Source organism: Drosophila ananassae, chromosome 3L (assembly GCF_017639315.1).
Source record: "Drosophila ananassae strain 14024-0371.13 chromosome 3L, ASM1763931v2, whole genome shotgun sequence".
NCBI classification, from domain to species: Eukaryota; Metazoa; Arthropoda; class Insecta; order Diptera; family Drosophilidae; genus Drosophila; species Drosophila ananassae.
In genome coordinates, this window is record NC_057929.1 from 8,599,744 (window position 1) to 8,621,402 (window position 21,659).

Here is a 21,659-nt window from a genome sequence, read left to right on the forward strand (position 1 = left end):
CAACCGGGCGGTTGCCTGCTGTTTTGTCGTTTTTATGACAGCTTCCGGTGGAGTGGCATGCTACTAGATGTGTTCACAAACTAGTACATTCCCCTCCACATATTCATCTGTGTGTGAGTTCCTTTGCACCTGGAAATACCTCAAAGAAATTCTGCACTTTGCCAGAATCTTTTGAGCCGCAATAGCCAGCGGGCTCACTTGCAATGGGATGAAATTCTCGTAATTATGCATGTACGTGTGCAGTTTTCAATTCAAGCAAAAACCAAAATAACATCTATTTATACTGCTCAAGTTTGGCTTTAATTTGCTTAGAGTCTAAGCCATAGACTGTTGCCCGGGACAACTGACCGTTTCGACTAAAACAAATCTGACAACGATATTTGGTATGCTTGCAGGAATTTTACGATTTTATTGCCCAACGAGCAGAATTTTTTGAGCTATTCTATCGGGGGGATGAAAGGCTCTGGTGGGAGTGACCTCCGAAAGGCATTAATGTGTGGCATTTAAATCGTTTGAAACCACAAAACAAAACACCAAGAAGCAACAACATCGACGGCTGGAAACCAAATTGGGAATTTAAACTTCGCCAAAAACAAATATCTCAAAAAGGGCCGTAAAAAAATAACAACTAAAACATACCCATTGATAAAATATTTCAGAAACTTCAATAAAAATGAAAAGAATATGCTTTCGTCAATGGGTTTTAAAAACACAAAGCCTTTATGGCCCTTTTATAAATATTTTCTAACCACACATTTTAGAAGTACATTTCCTTTACGATTTTTATGGCGATTTTAGGATATTGGAAACAAATCCTCAGACCCGAAACGCCGGTAATGTCCAAGGGTAAATGGCATAAAATCTACATTCAGTTTCTAGGCCCTAAAGTCTGGGCCAAAAACGGACGCACAATTCGCATTGTTTGGCTTTTGCTAGTAGCAGCTTAGCCAGGATTTGTCCTTTTTTGAACGAGCATGTGAATGTGTGTTCGTGTATGGAAATGGAAATAGTCCTTCTATGTATGTGCGAGTGAGTATGGGTTTGTGTCTGTGCAATTTTCTGATTTATGGCATTAAACGCACACAAAAAAAGCTGTTGAATTGGATTTTATTTGAATTTAATGGGTTTTTACTGTATTTTAATGGGATCCCTTTGTGGCAGTTTGCAGATTTACAGATTTAATTTGTTTATTCCGCCAGCCCGTGTGCAGTCGGACAAAAATTTGTTCGGTTGTTTGTGCCGCAAATTGAATCGTTAGGCAATTAGACGGCATACAATGACAAAGTTTACAGTCTAAGCTTTAATAGGTAATTTAATAAAACATCATTTTATTAAGATCTAATGGTGAAAGGTAACGCTCCATTAGCCTGTTTATTAATCACATAATTCGAGATGGAAATGCAATGCATGGCGTTGCGTATACGCCATGTTGTGCGCGTATGCACCGCCAATTTATGGCTTCAATAAACATAAAGTTTATGAACTCCCGAGGCGATGTGTCGTTCCTCATCATCTGCAGCGGATGTCCGGGCTACGATGGCAAAATAAATAATGAAAGAGAAAAGTGATGTCATAAAAATTTTATCTCCTAACTGAAATTGAGCTTGGCAAACAAGGGGCAGCAAAAGGTAGCAAGAACATGGCCAGACCATTCTAACACACAGGCACCAGGAACAAAAAAAGAAAAGAGTATAAAGACCCTGGGTGGGTGAAGGAAAGTGGATAATGCGAGAGAAGCACTTGGCAAGGAGCACCATAATAGAAGCGACACATACAACTAAACATCCTGCAAAAAGGAAAAGGATGAGGATGCCGGCGGCTTATAAAGTTGCAATGGTACAAAATAGTGCATTCTAACATGGCAAAGTCATGTGAGGCAGCAACTACTTCAGGCGGAAAAACTGGCCATGAAACTCTAGCCGAGCATTGGAGCTTTTCTTAAATACTGGAAGCTACTTTGCAAAACGTGAACAAATAGGTTTCCAATTGGTTTAGCCCTTTCAATTAAATCACAACATAAACCCATTAAATGCAAGTCATATTTGCCAATCACTGTTGTTTCAATTCAATTTGCATACGCACATGTGAAAGGCTCAACTACGAGTTACGCTTAATTGATAACAAAGACTTGTTGACATATTGATTTCAGTTTAAATATCAGAATTGTTTACTGCATACATGCCGCACATGATTCGCAAGCAAAAAATACTGTAAATTGATTACCTAGAAGTTGTGAAATTAAATTATTTATTTAATGACTGGCAAAGATATTACACAAAAGTTTTTGCCTCCCGCGCATATTTGAACTTTTACTTTTTCGGGGAAAGCTGGCAGCTAACTCATTTCACAATTTGCCGGCATGAAACGGTTTTAATGTGAAAACTTTTGGGGCAACATTGTGGTTACGTAGTAAGGTGGTAAAACAAATGCGGTAGAACAATTCCTGGCGGCAGACAGATGGCTGGGGGAGTTGGTCCTTGGCCCTTGGCCCTTGGCCCTTGCTCTGAACCTTTCGACCATGATTAAGTTGTGCAAAAGTTCGGCCCAATTTTGGGGGCCAGCAATGTGTCATGCGGAAGCAAGTCACTGGACCAAATGCAATCAAGTGTACAATAGCAATTGCAGGTAGCTAGGCCAGTGAAATTTCTATAGATGTATCCACAATATTATATATCCACGGCCGAATAGGAAAATGAAGCTGGGAGGAGTGGGGCGAACAAACAAAATATTGAATATGATTTGCAAACACATGTGCCTGTTGTTCACTCAATCAATAAGTCGGGCCCCAGTCAAGATGTAAACACAATATCGGGTTGGCTGCGGCTCCTTTCGATTCCAATTTCCATACCTCCATCGCCACACACTCCCCTCTGAAAATGGAAATGGAATCGCACTCATGTCGCCTTTCTACGCATTTTCACTTTGCCACACAATACATTTGCATAAAAATGCACTTGATCTGCTTGCCGATGTGCGGGAGCTACCCCATATATGCTACCCCTCTACAAGTATATCTTCATTCCGCTGCCTGTGCGATTTATTTACACTTGGTGATGAGCAGCTTCCCTCCGCCTATTCGGCCATTTTGAAGCATGTCATCCATGTTAAGAATGGTAATCGGCTTGGGTTGGATAAAGTTCACAAAAAAACCTATACACGGTTTTTTTTTTTTGGATTTTTGGGACATTCAATTCTGGATTATCAGGTTACTTAAAGTATTAAATACCAACATGATCTTTTAATCTTTTCTAAGAAATTTATTAGATTTCAAGTATATATAATAAATTTAATATGTATGTACCAAAAATATATAATTTTAGTTAACTTTTTATTGTTTATAAAAATAAAAACATGTATTCCCATCTAAATAGTGTTGAATGCACCCATATATACACATTTATTCTTCCATGACTAAGATTTGGTTTTAAAAGAAACTTTACTTGATAAGGTTCTGAGTACCCAACTGAGGCTATATAATTTATGCTCTGACATTCCTGTGGCAGTCTTTTAAAGATTCTCTTCCGAATCACACCATGTCGAAGCAGTGGTCTTTAGGAATTCTTCTCGTTACCTCATTTCTCGGATGGAGTGGTGCAGAAGTCTGTTACAAACCCTTTAGTTGCGTTGCTGCCCATGATTGTTCAGTAAGGGGAGAGGGTATAAACCACCGATATACTGAACCGTTTAGATGTGAAGTGGGTGAAGTATGCTGCCGAACAGAAAATGTAAGTTTTTAATTTAGTACCCAGACGTCAAAACTGAAGTCATCTGTGTCTCTTCCCTTTTGCAGACTTCGCAAGAAACTACTAAAAAATCCACTACGACTAGATCCATTGTCCCAACGAAACGTTGCAACACTCATACTTGCGGATATAGAAATCAAATCGGCTTATCCGCACCTGCCGAATTTCCCTGGTCTGTGGCTGTTTATTTTGGAAATAATTTTATTGGCGGGGGTTCGCTGGTGGCTCCTAGAGCTGTCCTCACCGCAGCCCATATCTTCGAGAATATGACCCATGACAATATAAGGATCGTAGCTGGTGATTGGAATTTGAAATCAGATCAAGAGTCATTTGCCCCTGAAGAGCGTAGAGTTAATCTTATTAAGAAGCACGAGAAATTCAATCATATTACTGGAGCGAACAATTTGGCCATTGTAATTTTGAACCAACCCTTCCCGCTGAAAGACCACATCCAGACCATCTGTCTGCCCAGTCAACAAGGACACTACATGGGGAACAAATGCAAAGTCGCCGGGTGGGGTGTTAAGAAATTCGGTGACGAATCCTTCTCTGATGTTCAGAAGGTAGTAGAGCTGTCCTTGGTGGATCAGGACCAATGCGAGGATCAGCTAAGACAAACCGAACTGGGCCCAGACTTTCAATTGGATCCAAGTCTAATTTGCGCCGGAGGGGAAGAGGACGTAGATTCCTGTACGGGAGACGGTGGATCCGCTTTATTCTGCCAGCTGCGAGAGGACAGGAGCCGCTACGTACAAGTTGGCATCGTCAACTGGGGTATGAAGTGTGGCCAGAAGGACGTACCGGCGGTCTATACCAATGTGGAAATGTTCAGGGATTGGATTCATCAGCAATTAAAATTGGTCCCGAGTTGCACACCAGGACAATTCAAATCATCATAAGAAAATGTACACAATTTATTTATATTTCTGGCGAATAAACAGAAAAATGTATTAATGTCGGCTGGGCTGCGGCTCCTTGTAAATCCAATTTCCATACCTCCATCGCCACCCACTCCCTCCGAAAATGGAAAGCTGGTATGCAAATCGCACTCATGTCGCCTTTCTACGCATTTTCACTTTGCCACACAATACATTTTCATAAAAATGCACTTGATCTGCTTGCGGGATGCTCGGGAGCTATTCCATATATGTATTCCTCTACAAGTATATCTTCATTCCGCTGCCAGCGCGATTTATTTACACTTGGTAATGACTAACTTCCCTCAGCCCATTCGTCCATTTTTGAGCATGTCACCCAGTATGGAAATCGGCTTTGGTTTTTACTATATTTTTGGGTATTTTTTTAATCTGCGGAATCGCAAAGTTTAGATGACGAATAGATGACAACAAACCAATCCCAAGACCAAAAAGAGGACAATACAAGTCTTTTTAACCAAAAGTCAACCATTTATTTTCCAAGTTTGAGTTTAAATTATTTTTCTGATACAACCTTAAATGGAACTCGATTAGGAAGAACTTTAAAAATCACATAAATAAAAATGACAGCATTTAAACAGAACAATTGGCACTTTTCGTGGAACTGAGATAAGAACCTCTAGAACCTCAATAAACGACCGCTCATTGACGAAGCTCTAAATTTTGAAACCCCGCTCATTGAAACTTTATGTGTATTATTTATGGGGTCTTCCTGGTACACAGTCAGATGAAAGCTAGTCTTGGAGCTTAATCTTCGATATGCCATGAACAGATCTGCGCATTTCCTAACCTGAGGCTGAAACACCTGTTAGTGTTAGTGGTAAGTGGACACCCTCCTCTCCGCCGAAAACCCCCTGATGTTACTAACTAATTAATTCCCGGCTCTGCTCTCGCAGGTGGGTGGGGCTGTGACATGCTCAGGATTACCCACTAAGCCTGAGCTTTGAGCTCTTAAGTTCGGTCAGTGCTCGCAATCTCGTCCGAGCCTTATGCGCTCTAATCCCTATGCATGTCATTACGTCTGAGTGTTCGGCTAATTGTCCAGCTTTAATTTGCTCCGGACAGTCAACGGGTCTGAGCCGGGCCAGGCTGGTCTTGGCCAGTGGCATCCGCTCCAGCATCCGGACATCAATAATAAATGGCATTCAAGAAAAGTTGTAAACCTTTTTCGGCACTTATCTGTCACACGTCACACGGCGCCAGCATCATTTGTCAATTGTCCCGGCTTCTGGTTTAACTCGAACTGAAACAAAAACTCAAACCGAAACCGAAAAACTCAGACCTTATCTTTGCAGTGGGCCCCCTCCCACACATAATTTGCAAACGCCCATGGTTGGGGCATGGGGGCATGGGGGAAAAGAAGAATTTCCGTTTCGGTTCTGTTTGCCAACCGTTTCATTTCCCTCGTCACGCTCAATTGTTAAAAATGACAACTAATTAATGTCTGTCCGCCCATCCTTTGACCACTGGGGCTAGGAACGGATCGGCAGAACTCTACTCTACTCGACTCCACTCTACCAGGCCCAAAAATGTCCTGGCACACTCGATTGGGCTTAATTTGAGGTCAAGTGGCATGGATTTTCAGAGTGATTTGTCGGTTTAAAGGTTAATGGGTGGCTTGCGGGTGGTTCGAAGAAAATTGCCCCATTTATATGCCACAAAAAAGTACTGTCGAAGTTACTTACGAAAACAATAAATACCCCTGGATGACATAAAATGTTTATTAATGGGATTTCAGATTAATATGTACTGGGAAGTAAGATAACAGTTTCAGTTTTTTGTTGAAGAAATAATTTATCGTAGAAATTTAATAATAAATCAAAAAAACTTGTACACACATAAACTCTGACAGACATGTAATATTCAAATCAAATAATTTTAATCATATTTCGTGCATTGCTGACTAATAATACTTGATTATCTCTCTGTTATTTTATCCATGTAAATATTTAATTAATTTTTTTGAAATTAAAGCTTCAATTAGGGCTTAGAGCTTATGCATAAGCCATTCTCCAAAGGAACCTGAAATCCTATACCAAACAGCCGCACAAGTGAGTTCATTAGCGCTCCCTACTCATCGTCCCCTTTGAGGACTCCCTGCCCGATGTGTATCCTCGGATGGGGGTGTACTTATTAGTTAAACATGCCTCGCACAACCTACAAAGCGAATCCGCATCCACTTAGCGGAGATAAGCAGCTCAGCTCAGCGGATGGGAGGAATCTCAAAAGGGTGACGACAACTCCCCGGGTTGCACAATTACTATCATTAACTTGGTTCAAGCCAAAACGACCGGCAGAGATTTTTATTGTTTTTGGCTTTGGGTTCGGCTTAGCTTGTCCAGATGCCAGTTACCACATCCCTGCTCCTCCTGCTAATCCTGTGCCTAATGATTTGCACTGTGGCTCAGCTTAATGACAGGGAACTGGCCGCACAACTTTTCAAACTGCATTGGATGCAGTTGGTGGCACTACTCCCGGCAGGACATGTGTGCGAGGACCCATTGCTTTTACTCCTTGCCTGGGTCTTCCTTATTCCCATTTCTGTTTGTGCCTGCCTAATGCAGCAATTTGTAGACCGCTGGGTTTATTACAGCCGGGGGTTGGAGCAGGGGCAGCGACACTTTGACCCCATGGGTCCATCCCAGCAGGAAGATTCTGCATTTATCCTTCATACTTGTGGTCACAAAAATAGTGGCATTAATTGAAAAACCTTTGAAGTTAATTATCAGCATAGAAGTGGAACAATTGAAACTTTGATAAATTAAACAATTTTCTTTAACAGCCACTATTAAAAATATTAATTGGAACTAATAGCATACCCACAAGTGTTTGAAATTTTCATATACCATACTTACAAATAAACGGATGCAGGACTTGGCTAGCCGGAAACTTTCGGCAGCTGGCAAGTTGGCGACATTTTCGGCTGCCAAAAACTTTGGGAACTTTGCGGGTCTGCAAAGTGCTCGTTCCGCTTTTGAGTGGAGTTCATTACGAATGCCGCGTGTTGACTTATGCATAATTACTGTTTCCACCTCTTATGCCGTCCTCCTCCTGCTCCGTCGGATTCTCCGATTCCCGGACGCCTTTTGGCACAAGTTTTTAGCCCCCCAAGTGTGCAGCACCCCGGAATCCTCCGGCGGGCTATTCGCTCCAGCTGGGTCATATGCTCATTTGTGTGCACGACGCACTGACCTGTTTCTAATGCAACAAAAACGTTAAGCGCCCGCCAGGCACTCGCAGTGCAGTCGACTGTGTGTCCTTTTGGCTCGGCGAGCGCCCTCACTCCAGCAATCCAGCGCCCACCCACACAGCCACCCAACAACTATCCGGCCGTAGCACAGTTTTTAGCGCTGTCTGCCGGAGGGTTTATTTTACGCACGCCTTGACCAGACGAAGACGACTGCAGCTTTCCACTTTTCAGGCAAGTGGAAAAGTCAAGCGGATAAACAAGAGATTAAAATGTCATAAACAATACTTTTTGCCACCGTCCCTGCTGGTGCTGGTGCTGGGGGTGCTGCTAAGCAACTTAATGAAAACTGCCCGTCGGTTTTCTTAACGAGAACTTTAAACAAAGTTTCGACATTAAGTTTACAATCCGTAAAGCCGGATAACTCGTCCCTCAAAAACCCCGTCGATGGCAACTCAATAAATTTCCATTAAACTTTTGATTTGTTTCCATGACTTTTTCCGCCAAAACAAGCCAAGAGAATGCAATTGAAATTGTTTTCAAAACGAGAGCACAAAAAGTTGCTAACAACTATTTGAATATCCGGCCAATATACATATGTATGTGTATGTACATTCTGTTGCCTTTCCATTAATTTAAAGGCCATCTGACAACCGACTTTTTGCTGGTAAAACTTTCCATATTTGGTAACACAATTGAAAAAAACTTTATTTTCGTTGGGCCTGCGAACAGGAGAGTTGCACAAAAGACAAACTATCATACAGAGGCATAAATTAGTTTCGCATATTTGCGCAAAACAACAAACTACAAAAACTTAGATATATGCAAGTTTAGATTTACTGTCCACGGGCAATCATGGGGCACACATACAAACACACCAATGGACTTTCGCACACACACACACTTATTTTGGACACTGTGCGTCTTTTTTTTGTTTGTGTAATTCCTCAATATACGACATTTAGGGGCTATATACTATATGAAATACTGGATGCCAAGTCGGTGCAAGCAAAACTCTTGGAAATTTTCGGCGACAAAGGCCAGCACGAGGAAATGATGCTGAACGTGGATCTGATCTTTGGCGGCGAAAATTTGTAGATTGAAATTGTAAGAACTAATTTCCCGGTTATGTGTTATATGGTTAAATGGTATTAAGTATTGGTTCGTTTACATGACGGAAGAATAAAGGAATGACTTTCTGAAGGGAAAATATAACAAAAAACTTGGGCGTGAACTAATGATGACCGACTGTTTACTCAGCGGCGGCGTTGATCGTGATGGTCTTGCCCTTGGGATCGTCAAAGCGGTCCATCGTGTTAATGTCCATCATCCAGCAGACACCGATGAACATGATGACCAGCAGCAGAGCGACGACCAGAAGACCCATAAGAATTCCAGGCGATACGAATCCAACACAGTCCCACGAGTCGCCAAAGGCGAAGTTATCCTTGTAAGAACCATCGAACGGAGCCTGCAGCTGCAGAGACTTGAAGCTCAGCCAGTTGTAACGACCATTGGTGGCAGCAGTCTCCAGAGTGAGGTTACCGCAGGAGTAGGAGAACGTGGTAGGGGCGTTCACAATGCCGGTAACGCGGAACGCTTCATCTCCATACTTCAAATTGCTCAAACTAAAGTATCCACCGCTGCTAACAACATCAAAGACGAGGCTCTTGGTTGCAGATGATAATGTGACGGTGAACTTAGTGTCGCTTGCGTTGTTGACCGTAATGCCGGTGATGGTGACGTCCTCCCCGTTGTAAAGAAGGGCAGTGTAAAACATCTGAAACTGGTTGGTAGACGTCCACATGGTTCCTCCAGTAGTGGCGGCCGTGTCACGGCGTGCGCGGCGCTGCACAGTCGGGGCGGTGGAAGGTGCGGCGAGATACAGATAAGCAACCTTGCACTCAAACTGCTTGCTGATAGCGGCGATGGCAGCGTCTGCGGGAGTTGGAAGTGGAAGATTGAGGTGAGGTGATCACCTGGAAGTTTGTTGGCTTACTAACCATGTGACTCCAGGGTGGCCTCGCGACTCTCCTTCGAATCCTCGAAGCTGACGAACAGGGCTTTGCCGGCGGCGCACTTAGCTGGGCTCACCAATTTTCCGCTGGCATCGATGCTGTTGTGCTCCCGCTTGGTGGCGACGGAACGCAGGGCCTCGGTGGGATTCTCCACGCTGGTGTAGTAGGTCTTGGGGCTAACACCCTGTAACTGGGCATAGCACGACTGCGACTCGGAGTTGCTGCACAGGAAGTCCTTGCTGCTCAACTGCAATAAGAAGAATGTAATTTTTTCAAAAGATAAAATTAAAGTCAACACTTACGCCATTTTCCTCGAAGGCCACGACCATGTGATCTTCCAGCAACGTAGCCAACTGCTCGGCGAACTCCGCCTGGGGCACGGTCTTCAGCGAGGGCTTCGCGACACTGCGTAGAATAGAGTTAGTCCAAAACATATTCCACAGGTGGACAAAGCTCAATAAAAAAAACCCACCTGTTGGCACCCCACAGAAAGACGGGCGTTTGCTCCGCCAAGGCTGCTCCAATGACGCACAGGGCAATCAGCGATTTCCACAACATTTCGGTAGAATCGCTGCAACGACGCACTTTACGGAGATGAAAACAAAGGGAAAACTAAAAGTCTTAAGTAAAGAACCAAAGGAACACAAAATGCAAAGGATTACAAACCGAAAAGTGAACTGAAACTACAAACGAAAAATGGTGGTGAAAATTTTCGCTGTGATGGCCCGACGTCGCTTGTTCCAGTGAGAAAAAACCTTATGACGGTCATGTGATGGACGACCAGCTGACCAGGGGGTTATCGGCAGTCACAGCGGTTCGATAACATGGCTGTTTAGCCAATGAAGGCCCATCTCTAGCTGTTATCGATAGACGAACAGGGTTGCCTGCCAGCTGATAGATAAACAACAACAAACATTTTGTTATGATTTTTCATTCCGCATATTATCAATGAATATGAGTGATTTTCCTATATGAAGATGCGTCTGCGCCGCCGCTGGCCGCGTAAGATGCGGCGGGCATTCGAGCAGCTGAAGATGCAGTCACGGCGAAAGCTGCAAGTAGTCTTGGGTAAGATAGTACACGAACATAATGTGCAAATTATGATTATCCTTATTATCTCATGCCAGTGCTCGGAGGATTGTGCCTGATGATTTGGCTAATTGGTAGTTGGACATCCTCGTCTGAAGATTCTAAAACCGGCGAGTCTCGCAGCTCCTGCAGCCCCATCGATGCAGTTTACACTTGGGTAAATGGCTCGGATCCCAACTTCATAGAGGCTATCCTGCGCTTCGATCCCAGCTACGACCCCTCGCGATTTGATGACAAAAACGAGTTGAGGTATTCCTTGCGCTCCCTGGAGAAGCATGCCAATTGGATCCGGCATGTCTATATAGTCACGAATGGCCAGATCCCAAATTGGCTGGATCTGAGCTACGAGAAAGTTACGGTGGTTCCACATGAAGTGCTAGCACCTGATCCCTCTCAGCTTCCAACATTTTCCAGCTCGGCCATCGAGACGTTCTTGCATCGTATACCAAAGCTGTCGAAAAGGTTTTTGTACCTCAACGACGATATATTTTTGGGAGCTCCGTTGTACCCCGAAGATTTGTACACAGAAGCGGAGGGTGTGCGCGTCTACCAAGCTTGGATGGTGCCCGATTGCGCCATGGACTGCCCGTGGACTTACATAGGCGATGGAGCCTGTGATCGCCACTGCAATATCGATGCTTGTCAGTATGATGGAGGCGATTGCAGCGAAACTGGGCTCGCAGATGCCGTTCATGTCATCCCACCCAGTCATGAGGTACAAGATACTCAGCCCAGTGGAGCGGTTCACCGGTTTCCACACATGGGCCTGCAAAAACTGTTCAGGAAAAGCTCTGCTAATTTTAAAGACGTTATGCGCCACCGTAATGTGTCTACGCTCTCAGAGCTTCGTCGTATTGTGGAGCGTTTCAATAAAGACAAGCTTATGTCCTTGAATCCCGATCTTGAGGTGACCAGCATAGGTCCGCCTACGACCATTAGGAATGTGCTGCATAAGGAGGACTTTAAATCATCTACAGACATCTACTCCCACTCACTAATTGCCACAAATATGCTGCTAAATCGAGCCTACGGCTTTAAGGCACGTCATGTTCTAGCTCACGTGGGATTCCTGATCGATAAGGATATTGTGGAAGACATGCAGCAGCGTTTCAGTAAGCAGGTTCTGCAGACGGCCTTTCAGCGCTTCCGGGCCTCCACAGATCTGCAGTATGCATTTGCCTATTACTCTTTCCTCATGAGCGAAACTCAGGTTCTGGGTGTGGAGGAAATCTTTGATGAGTTTGACACGGATGGCTCCGGAACCTGGTCGGATCGGGAGGTGCGCACCTTTCTCACGCGTATCTATCCGCCGCCTTTGGACTGGTCAGCCATGCGTTACTTCGAGGAAGTAATTCAAAATTGTACCAGGAGTCTGGGATTGGACCTAAAAATAGAGACTGTTGAGCACTCCACTCTAGTTTATGAGAGATACGAGGATTCCAATTTGGTAATATACTAAGATGCCATTATAAATTAGAATTTATTGGAAGTATTGATTTCAGCCAACTATTACCAGGGATCTGGTAGTCCGCTGCGGCTTGCTAGCTGAAGCTTTAGCCGCCAACTTTGGAGTGCGTCCCAAGTATCGCTTTCATGTCAACCCAAAGCGCACTTCCCACAGTAACTTTATGATGCTCACATCCAATCTGACAGAAGTGGTAGAGTCCCTGGACCGTTTGCGCCGAAATCCTCGTAAATTCAACTGCATAAACGACAACCTGGATGCAAACCGAATTGAAGACAATGAGCTCGTCCGGCACCTGCTGGAGGACTTTTATTTATCCTTCTTTCCGCGTCGCAGCAAGTTTGAACTGCCGCTCCAGTTCCGCAATCGTTATGCATCTTGGCGGGACTACCAGAGGTGGAGACGAAGAAAACGGGCGGTCCTGATTGTGGGCTATGGTGTGAGCCTTCTGTTGGTTGTAGGGCTTTTTAGGTTTATGTGCCAGCACAAGGCCAAGTTTGTGAGGCGTTGTGTGCAGCGCCTCTAGGGCCGTAGGATAATTATCTCTTCTGGAATGTTGTGATAAGTTGTGAGAACCTTTTTATATATGTACTGGCCATTTCAGCAAACAAGAATAGTCAAATCTAGTTGTAGGCCCCAAAAAGGGCTATTTTCTAGTTTATTAAGTGCATGTTAGAGGCTACTCTTGGGGCATAAATGTGTAGTGAAGTTTTGTGTTCGTTAGAAAATCGTATAGTATCTTAAAGGGTGCATTTTTTAGGTGGAAATTCCAGTGGACTTCATAGATATTCCTTACTGCAATGAGTCATAATCGAACTGATTTAAAAACATACCTTAATTTAGAATCTCTTTTTGATTCCGCTAATTTCAAAAAGCTAGTGCGAAAGCCTTGAAATCTCTCTTAAAACTTAGTTTATTCTATCCGTAGATTAAACCCCTTATGCTGAAATAAAAACAGTGTTCTTTACCTCAAGTAAACTAAACAGTTTCTATTTATTTCCTCTTCCGTCAAACTGCGAAACATTCGCACATAAGACTGTTTATTAAATTAGTTTTTTATGTTTATTGGTTGGCTGCTGCCCAAAACTACAGTTTGCTGGCAGCACTTAGCCACGGATCCGGATGAGGATGCCATGGTGCGTCGATGATTACCACAAAATTTGACCGCCTGCTGAGCTGGGGGCGGTGCCAAACAATTCACTCGGTGGCCAAAAACACTCTAACTACGTCATCACATTTTCCATGGTTTTTTACGCTTACGGCCAAGGGCCAGCGCCCGCTCTTGGGCACTGTGGGTGGTTTGTAATTATGGACAGGAGCCACCCACACACCCACTCCTCCGGTTTTTGGCACATTAGGCGGGTGGCAGGCGCTGGAATTATGGCCACAAAAAACCCAGACTCTGCACTTTGCAGGCCGGAAGTCGGTGGGCGGGGCGGAACTGGAGCGAGTCCAGACAGACTGACACGGGTCTCTGTCTTCCTTTTTGGAGGCGTGGCCAGAGGGATAGCTCCCCAGCGTCGCGTCCATATGATGATTTGCTCTTTTTACGGAAAACATCTTCGTTTTTGCTGCTTTTTTTATTATTCTTCTCTCATTCGATTTGCGGTTTTATTTTGCCAACTCATGAAAGAACTCCGATGCGGGGTAAGTGGCGAGTGGGTGTAACCTATCCGGATGCTGTGGCATAAATTGCGTCCGCCGTTTTTTACGGGTCAGATTGCTATATGTATCGCAGTGACTCTGCGGGAGTCCATTCCGTTCCCCCGTCAAACAATGTGACTGTCGATGGACGAGAATATCAATTACCCAAAAAACCAGCAGCTCAGATTTTATCTGATCTTATTTCTGGTTTTTATCAATTACCTGCACGTGTATCCTGACAGTGGCCGGTAAACGACGTGTCCCTGTAGAGGACACGTAGGCCCAGTGAAATTCTGGCCTGCTGGCCTCGTAACTCATTCTAAACGATCTCTAGTCGGGCCACCCAGAATCCTGAATTCTGGACTGAGAATACGTGCACACGCCACAATTTGGTTTATTATGGTTTATGGGGTTTCCTATTCACTTTGGGATCAGGGATATCAGATCGTTGTGGTTTTCATGGCGCAGAGCGGATGTGATCAGGACCCTTGATTAATGGCCCAGTGTATTGCCAAATTATGCAAAAGTAGGACAGGATATACACTACTATGTGTGTGGGCTCAGTAAAAAATCGACAGAGGAAATAACAATATCCTGGGTTTAAGAGGACTTTATATATCACTTCCTTACTTTACTAGAAACACTTCTTTAAAAAGAATCTTTTTCTGGTACTTTATTTCTTAATAATTCTACAAAGAACCTGATCCTCCTCACGACTTCTTCCTTCCTCAAAGCCCCATGGATTCAATTTATGCCATCCTGAAGTCCTCCACCCACTTCCCTAGAAATCACAACCCACGATAGAACCTTCTGAGGTGCCGACGCTTTCTGACAAATCCCAGACACTTGGACACCCGCTTCTAATATTCTTCCCCGAATCGTTTAGCATATGACCAAGAGGGTGGCGGGGATATTTGTAATATATTTCTATTTAATTAGCTGGCACGAAACCGTTGGACACATTTTGACAAATGGCTTCCTTCGTGACCAGAAAGTGGCCAAGTCAAGAGTCACACAGCCGCGAAAAGTCTTTGAAAATTGATCAATTCAAAAATGCATTTTCATAATATTTTCCAAACGCATTATTCTATTTCATCTTTATTGCATTATTCATGTGGTCGGCACTTTTGTTCATTTCGATGCATAGAGTAATAATCATTTTCCATTCGTTTGAGTTCCAACCGCCCCCAAAATATTAGTGCTGGTGGGAGGCAGAGGGAGTTGGGTGTACAGGGGGCGTGGCTGTAGCGACATATTTGAAAATGCAGTATAAATAAAGAATTAAGACATTAAATCGTTCATTGCGGCAATTTACATTCATTATTATTACGAGCTCTCACCGGTACGTGCCCATAAGCCATGGGAATTGGAATACGGACGGACGATGGTCAGTGGACATCGCCGGACAGCGACGGCGACGGCGACGGTGACACTGGTGAATGGAGAGGAAGCTCTGGGACCAGAAGGGTCGGATGACGGGGCATGGGGGCGACAGCCAGAACGGGCTGCCACTTGCATGCCTTATTTTTTCGGTTTTGGGAAATTAATAAAATCATAAAATTGTAATTAATTAATTCACTCGAACAAAATGAAAAGGTAAACTGAGGGAGTCGATGGATCGAATCAAGAGATACCTCAGGAACAGTCAAGGTGTTGTTAAGGTCTTTTATATATTTTAAATGTCAAAGGATCTCCTGATACATCCTGTTCAAATCTCTATCCTTAATTAAAGCTTAAGAATAGCTACTAAACATTTCAAATCTCTTCCCTTGCAGCTCCCTGTCAGGGATATGCCCACCTGCTACCCCGTTGGAGTGCCCCCTTCACAAATGTCCGTATCCAAATGCATTGCCGCCGGTAGCTGCCGCCTGTCCACGCTGACGGATCGTCATCGTAGGCCGCTTTGGCTTATTAGGGATTCAGGTGCGTGAGTGCATTTTGGTTTTGAGTTTTTTTCTTTTCAGAGGAATTTCAACCGGTGGAGCCAGGCGGACGGAGCAGCTTTGGGTGCCCGATCGTCCCTCTATCTGGTTGGGAGGGAGGGGATCTGACTGACAGATCGCATGGCAATGTGTCTCTTCCCCCGGGAGTCCCGGCCCCGGGTCGCCCCCTCGGCTAACAAGCCGTTTACATCGCTGATTGCCGCTGATTGTCCATGAGGGGCAGTCGATTCATGGGCAGTTAATTCATGAAGATATATTCAGCGCTGTCATTGGCCATTGACAAGTGCACTGTAATGAGTCGTCCTCGGTGCCTTTGAAGGCCCACTTTTAGCCGTGGCAACAAACTTGCCGCAAAATAGAAATAAGGGAAACCCGGAGTACTCTCCGGCACATGTGTTTTCCCCTTTTTCCGCCTGTGAACGAACCATTCTCCCAGTGGGCGTGTCCCAGCCTTATGACAAATTATGACAGCGCGCATTTCTGGCTTGATTTATGGATGCTACTCCGGGTAGTGTCCCTGCATTCAACTATGACCCCCTTCGGCTGCTAACAGGATCCGGATTTGAATCTCCCAACCCTCTCCCATGATTTCGCCAATGGTAACTGGCTTCCTTTCATTTTTTAATGATTTTAAAGTGATTTCTAACGTGCCACATTATGGTTGCTTAACTACTCCGTCCGACACAAATCCGCACGTAATTAATGGCAATATAATTTACAAAAAAGTCATCCAATAAAAAATACACAGATCTAGAAGTGAACTGATGCTGTGGGGTAGGCTACTACGAAATGAGAGACCTCTACAATTCAATATTTTAAGGTTTAAGGATTCAAAGATTTGGGGTTTAAGGACATTTAAGGAATAATACATGGAAAGAATGTAAGTTTTTCTGGAAACCTTCGAAAGATAGCCCAGTTCTGCATCAATTTTTTAGGCTTATTTGAACCATCTGGGATCTAAGATCTCGTTTTTGTTTAAAATCCAATAGCTATTTGGTCTGATACCTTTTTCATTGCAGCTCATTCCTTGGACTAACCAGGCCGAACCATCCTGCCTCACTTTGTTCAGTTTGCCGCAAAGTGAGCTCCCTTCTATCCACCAACTTGCCAGCTTCCGATTCTGAAAAGAGCAATCCCGCAGCCGGCAGCAAATTGCCTGCAAAGTGTTACAATAATAAAAACCCATGCTTGGAGGCGTGTCCCAAACATAAAGCCGTGAACGATACACAAGGGTGACATCGCACCGCGGCCAGTTCCTTTCCCTGGGGTGGATTCCTCCCTTTCGGATCGGATTCTTTTAGCCAGGAACAATTAGGAGTTGCTCGGCAAACAAAAGTCAATTGTCGAGGCAAACGGAGGCAGTAGCCAATAAGTTGCTAATGCAATTAAAAACTCACACAAAGGGTGGGAGCGATTCTGATGCTAATATGTCATAGGGGAAGAGTGTCCCCGGGATTCAGGATCCCAGGATCCTGCTGACTAGCCCAAGAGGCGTGACACGTGAGACACCTGGAGTGATTGTTTGCCATCAGGGTCGGGCTCTACCTCTCTTTCTCTCACTGGCAGGATCGGTAAGGACCTCATTTCGAGGCAATTTGGTGCGTTAAATTACAAAAATTAGTCACAGTGAAATCGAAGCGGTAAACTCTCGATTTTCGACACTCCAGACGGCCACTTTCGGCCGTGCTAAATCGCACAAATTGGCAGTTTAATTGTCCCAATTGACATTGAGGCAAGATTTGTGCTCTGGGTCCCTTAAGTACCTTTAGGCTTCTGGATGGGCGGGATTGTGGACCGGCAGGATTTATTTCCTTTCATGTGGTTTAGCAAAAGTTAAATAAGATTCGGGGCATGAACATTTCGGTTCTTCCAATCTTTGTGTTGGGAAAACTATAAAAACTCGTTAAAAATAAACTACAAATTCCATTGCATTTTTGTTCATTTATTTACAAAAAGAAAAACTTCGATTGCAGCTGAACTGCTTTTTTGAATATATACACTCCCACAATCTTCAAACACAACTCCGTCAGTAGATGCTCCTGGCCAGAGCGAGGGGTGCTGGCACGCCCACTCCCACACCCAAGCTGACACCCAGACCCACACCTCCGGGTATGGGTGGTGCAGCTGCGACGGAACCACTGAACTTCTCGAATCCGCCGATCGCCTCCGTCGATAGCTTCTTGCGCAGATCCGGTTTTGGACCACTGAGGCACATCTTCTCCATCTGCTGGTGCTGGGATCGTACGGCGAACCGATTCACATGGACTGGAATGGGCACTACGATCTTGGTGCCACTGGTACTTCCATTTCTACCCAAGCCGTGTGATGTGAGTCCGGCCTTGACGCGTTTCCACTTGGCGCGACGATTTTGGAACCATATTTTTACCTAAAAGATAAATAGGGAATAGTTATTATTATTTCACATTATAGCTTAACAACTCACCTGAACTTCACTTAATTTCAGACTTGTGGCTATTTGACTGCGCTCTGTGAGACTAAGATACTTCTTGGCATGGAACTCGCGCTCCAGTTCCAGCAACTGCTCCGAGGTAAAAGCGGTTCGCCGGCGGCGGGATTTGGAGCTGGATCCGCTGCCATTACCCTGCGAGTCCTTGCCACCCATCCCGGAGGCTTCGTGGCGAGAATGAGCTCCTTCATCATCACTGCAGTCCTCGCTGTCTGAATTTGTGTAGGCTAAAGGACAAAAAATAGTTAAAGATTGTTAAAGTTTTATGAATAATAAACAATTAAAATATGTTCGGTAGGATACTTGGATTTATGATTGCTATGAGGTGTTATGAAAGAAATAAACCTTGTTCTATTCCTCCAAGAAACACTACTTATATGAGACAAAACCCTATTCACCCCCATTAACTGAACATCCTTAATATTTCTTAATAATCCGAAGTGCTTATGGGTAGTTTCATCCACTCACTTTGGCGACAAAACTAAACAGAATGTGAACAATAAGTTGCCGCTGTCCGGCCCACATCCTGACTGATTCTCTACGGGCCCTCGAGTCGCTTCCTCCAAGATGCCCATTAATGGGGCCCTAACGAGTTTGGACTTCTGGCGCAAATGGCCTGTGTCATAACTTGTGGCAAACATATTTATTTATAACTGGATACATGTGTCTGAAGGCAGAGTCTGGAGAAGAGTCTTCAAGAATGCTCGAAACTTGATCTGCTTGTTTTGGGTGGACACAAGTTGAGCGTGAATGTTAAATGCCCCATTTGGACGAGGACAGATGAGTGCCACTGAGGGTGTCATCCGAAAAATACAAATTGAAAAGTTAACCCCTCTCCGAGGTCTGTTAATTTTGAGTATTTGGTTAAGCGGTTTCTTAACACTTACACGCTTCAAAAGCGACCGCTGTCACTGACTTATTTCAGCATCCCCGCCAGCATCCCACCACCCACTCTCCACGCCACTCCAACCCGATTCCACCCACCCACAACATGAAGTTATGAATATATTAGTGGGGAAAATTTGTTGCGCTTTTTACAGCCCTCCTCGCAAATTGATTATGCCACGGTTAGCTCTGATTCCAGACACTTTACGGAGCAGCAGGGGGCCACGGATGATTATGATGACAAAGAGAGTAGTACATTTCCATTCCATTCCAATGACCAGGCTAAATCATAACGTTTGTCAAAACGTCAGCACTCCACTCTCGGTGATGCCATTGTGGTCGAGTTTGCCCGTCCGGACTCGTCCGGGAGTCAAAAGTCCGGAGTTGTGAAAAGTTTTCACAGCTTTGATTGACATCAAACATTGGGTCTTAATGCATTCTATGCTAATTTTGATTATGACGTGGCAGGCTCAATTTTAATTACCGTGACAATAACACTTTAAGTGAGTCCTGAATGGACAGAAGCTAGAGAGGGGTTAAGGCATAATATCTGAGCCTCAGAGTAAAAAGTGTCACGCTATTGAAGAAGTTTTAACAGAAAGACAGTCAAGTTTTTGCCTTCTTAAATGTAAGGATAATGTTCAAAAGTTTACCAATCTAATACATTTTAGTTAACCCTTTTATACCTTTCTATATCTTCTCATATCTAAATCTACAAAAAATTAATCAAAGAATTATAAAAAATAAAAATGTAACCTCACCTCCATTGCGGCTCTTTTCCAACTCCCCGTTGTAGTTTCTCGGGGACATGGTCAAGCTAATGTCACTACAGGAATCCCCGCTGCACTCAAAATCCTCGTCTACCCCAACGTCCAGTGTTGGCTCTACGGGACTCCGACTACCGGACTTTGCTGGCGAGGATTGGGCCTGACTATGCGACGGTTCCTGGAGCTGGGCAAAGTTGGGATTTGATTGATCCTCATGTAGCCTTCCGGCGGCAGCCATATGCTGCAATCGGGCATGGACACTCAGGCTATGGGCGTAATCCTGGTTCATGAGCTCGGCCAAACGTCGGTAGCTCAGATCCGCCGGAGCGGATGGATTAAAGGGCAGGAATCGAGTATCCAACGGATGGGGCAGCGGTGGCGGCTGCTTCTCCAAGGCATGTGGTGGTGGTGGTGGCGGGTGCTGTTGTGGCTGTGGCGGCTGCGGGGCTCCAGGATGGCTGACTGGGTTGGAGGGCAGGTAACAGCCACCACTGCCGCCGCTGGCGATTAAATGCGTCAATCTTTCGTGGTTCTGGGCGAAGTAGCCATGCAGCCAGGGATTGTACAGAGGGAACTGGGTAAGTCCTAGAGCCGAGCTGGCCACCATGGCGCGGGCACTGAGCTCCTGATCCTGTTCCGCTTCATGATCCTGCTCCGGAGGCGACGGCGGTGAGGTGTTGGCAGGTGTTTGGTTGGCAATCAGGCTTTCGATGGAGAAGGGTTTGGGAAAGGGCTTGCTGACTAGCTTGGTGACTGTGGAATCAAAACCTCCTTGCTCTCCGGTTTGCAGCAGGGAAGGTCGTTCCATTTTGCCCGCTCCAAGTACACTCCAAACAATAGCCACAAAACACACTTTTGAGTTTGTTCCTCTTGGTATCTTTTTTATTGTCTCCAACTTTCGATTCAGACACGACGACGCAGTGAACCGTTCAGAGATCCGCGAGCAACTGTCGAACTGCAGCAGACATCACGTACGCGTCCCAGGCAGCACCCAAGGCTGATGAGCCACCACCAAAGAGTCACAGACCCACAGCTACATAGCCACTGGCTCCGCCTTCTTTTCAATATGGCGCATGCCAAGCATACGGTGTCTCTTTCCGTCGGAGCAACGCCATTGGTTGGTCGGCTAATTGCCGGGTGGCATAGACAGCGAACCAGTTTCCTGCCGCCAGTGGAGCTGCCCCACCACTAGACTCCACAACACCACTTTCCCGCTTTCCGTAATTGCGTTCTGCTCGAATCGCTCGGTAATCAGACATCGCCGGACTGCAGAAAACAGAACGCCCTGCCATTAATGCGCCGTCATCGTTAGCTTCCTCTCAACGATAAGGGGGTCTGTGGGGGATCAAAATGGCTCCAGGGCAAATAGATGGGGTTCTCGCGAGGCATATTAGTGACCAATTTAAATTCAAACATCAGTTGCCAGTGGGTGTGACTGTCGGGCATCATTAGCAGACACTCGAGTGTTTCCCATTTAGTGCCTGCAACTTAGTTAATACATCTCTAAGTGGTAGCC

General features: G+C 44.9%; 4 protein-coding genes across 4 annotated transcripts; 2 read left to right on the top strand and 2 right to left on the bottom strand.

Annotated features, from left to right (window-relative positions):
• The first annotated feature begins 3,776 nt into the window (after window positions 1–3,776).
• LOC6495934 (phenoloxidase-activating factor 2) lies at window positions 3,777–4,693 on the top strand. The gene has a single exon (XM_001959846.4). It carries the CDS (start codon window positions 4,010–4,012, stop codon window positions 4,640–4,642), a length of 633 nt encoding a protein of 210 aa, XP_001959882.2. The 5' UTR covers window positions 3,777–4,009; the 3' UTR covers window positions 4,643–4,693.
• Window positions 4,694–8,547: 3,854 nt separating this feature from the next.
• LOC6494676 (V-type proton ATPase subunit S1) lies at window positions 8,548–10,691 on the bottom strand. The gene is made up of 5 exons (XM_001959847.4): window positions 10,550–10,691; window positions 10,356–10,467; window positions 10,186–10,288; window positions 9,869–10,130; window positions 8,548–9,803 (listed from the first exon to the last, which is right to left on the bottom strand). Exons 1-5 carry the CDS (start codon window positions 10,650–10,652, stop codon window positions 9,118–9,120), a joined length of 1,266 nt encoding a protein of 421 aa, XP_001959883.2. The 5' UTR covers window positions 10,653–10,691; the 3' UTR covers window positions 8,548–9,117.
• A 53-nt stretch (window positions 10,692–10,744) lies between these two features.
• Window positions 10,745–13,410, top strand: LOC6495935 (N-acetylglucosamine-1-phosphotransferase subunits alpha/beta). Its single transcript, XM_001959848.4, has 3 exons — window positions 10,745–10,951; window positions 11,011–12,419; window positions 12,475–13,410. Exons 1-3 carry the CDS (start codon window positions 10,855–10,857, stop codon window positions 12,961–12,963), a joined length of 1,995 nt encoding a protein of 664 aa, XP_001959884.2. The 5' UTR covers window positions 10,745–10,854; the 3' UTR covers window positions 12,964–13,410.
• A 4,545-nt stretch (window positions 13,411–17,955) lies between these two features.
• LOC6494674 (homeobox protein unplugged) lies at window positions 17,956–21,121 on the bottom strand. Its single transcript, XM_001959849.4, has 3 exons — window positions 20,138–21,121; window positions 18,468–18,718; window positions 17,956–18,410 (listed from the first exon to the last, which is right to left on the bottom strand). Exons 1-3 carry the CDS (start codon window positions 20,949–20,951, stop codon window positions 18,051–18,053), a joined length of 1,425 nt encoding a protein of 474 aa, XP_001959885.1. The 5' UTR covers window positions 20,952–21,121; the 3' UTR covers window positions 17,956–18,050.
• Window positions 21,122–21,659: the final 538 nt, after the last annotated feature.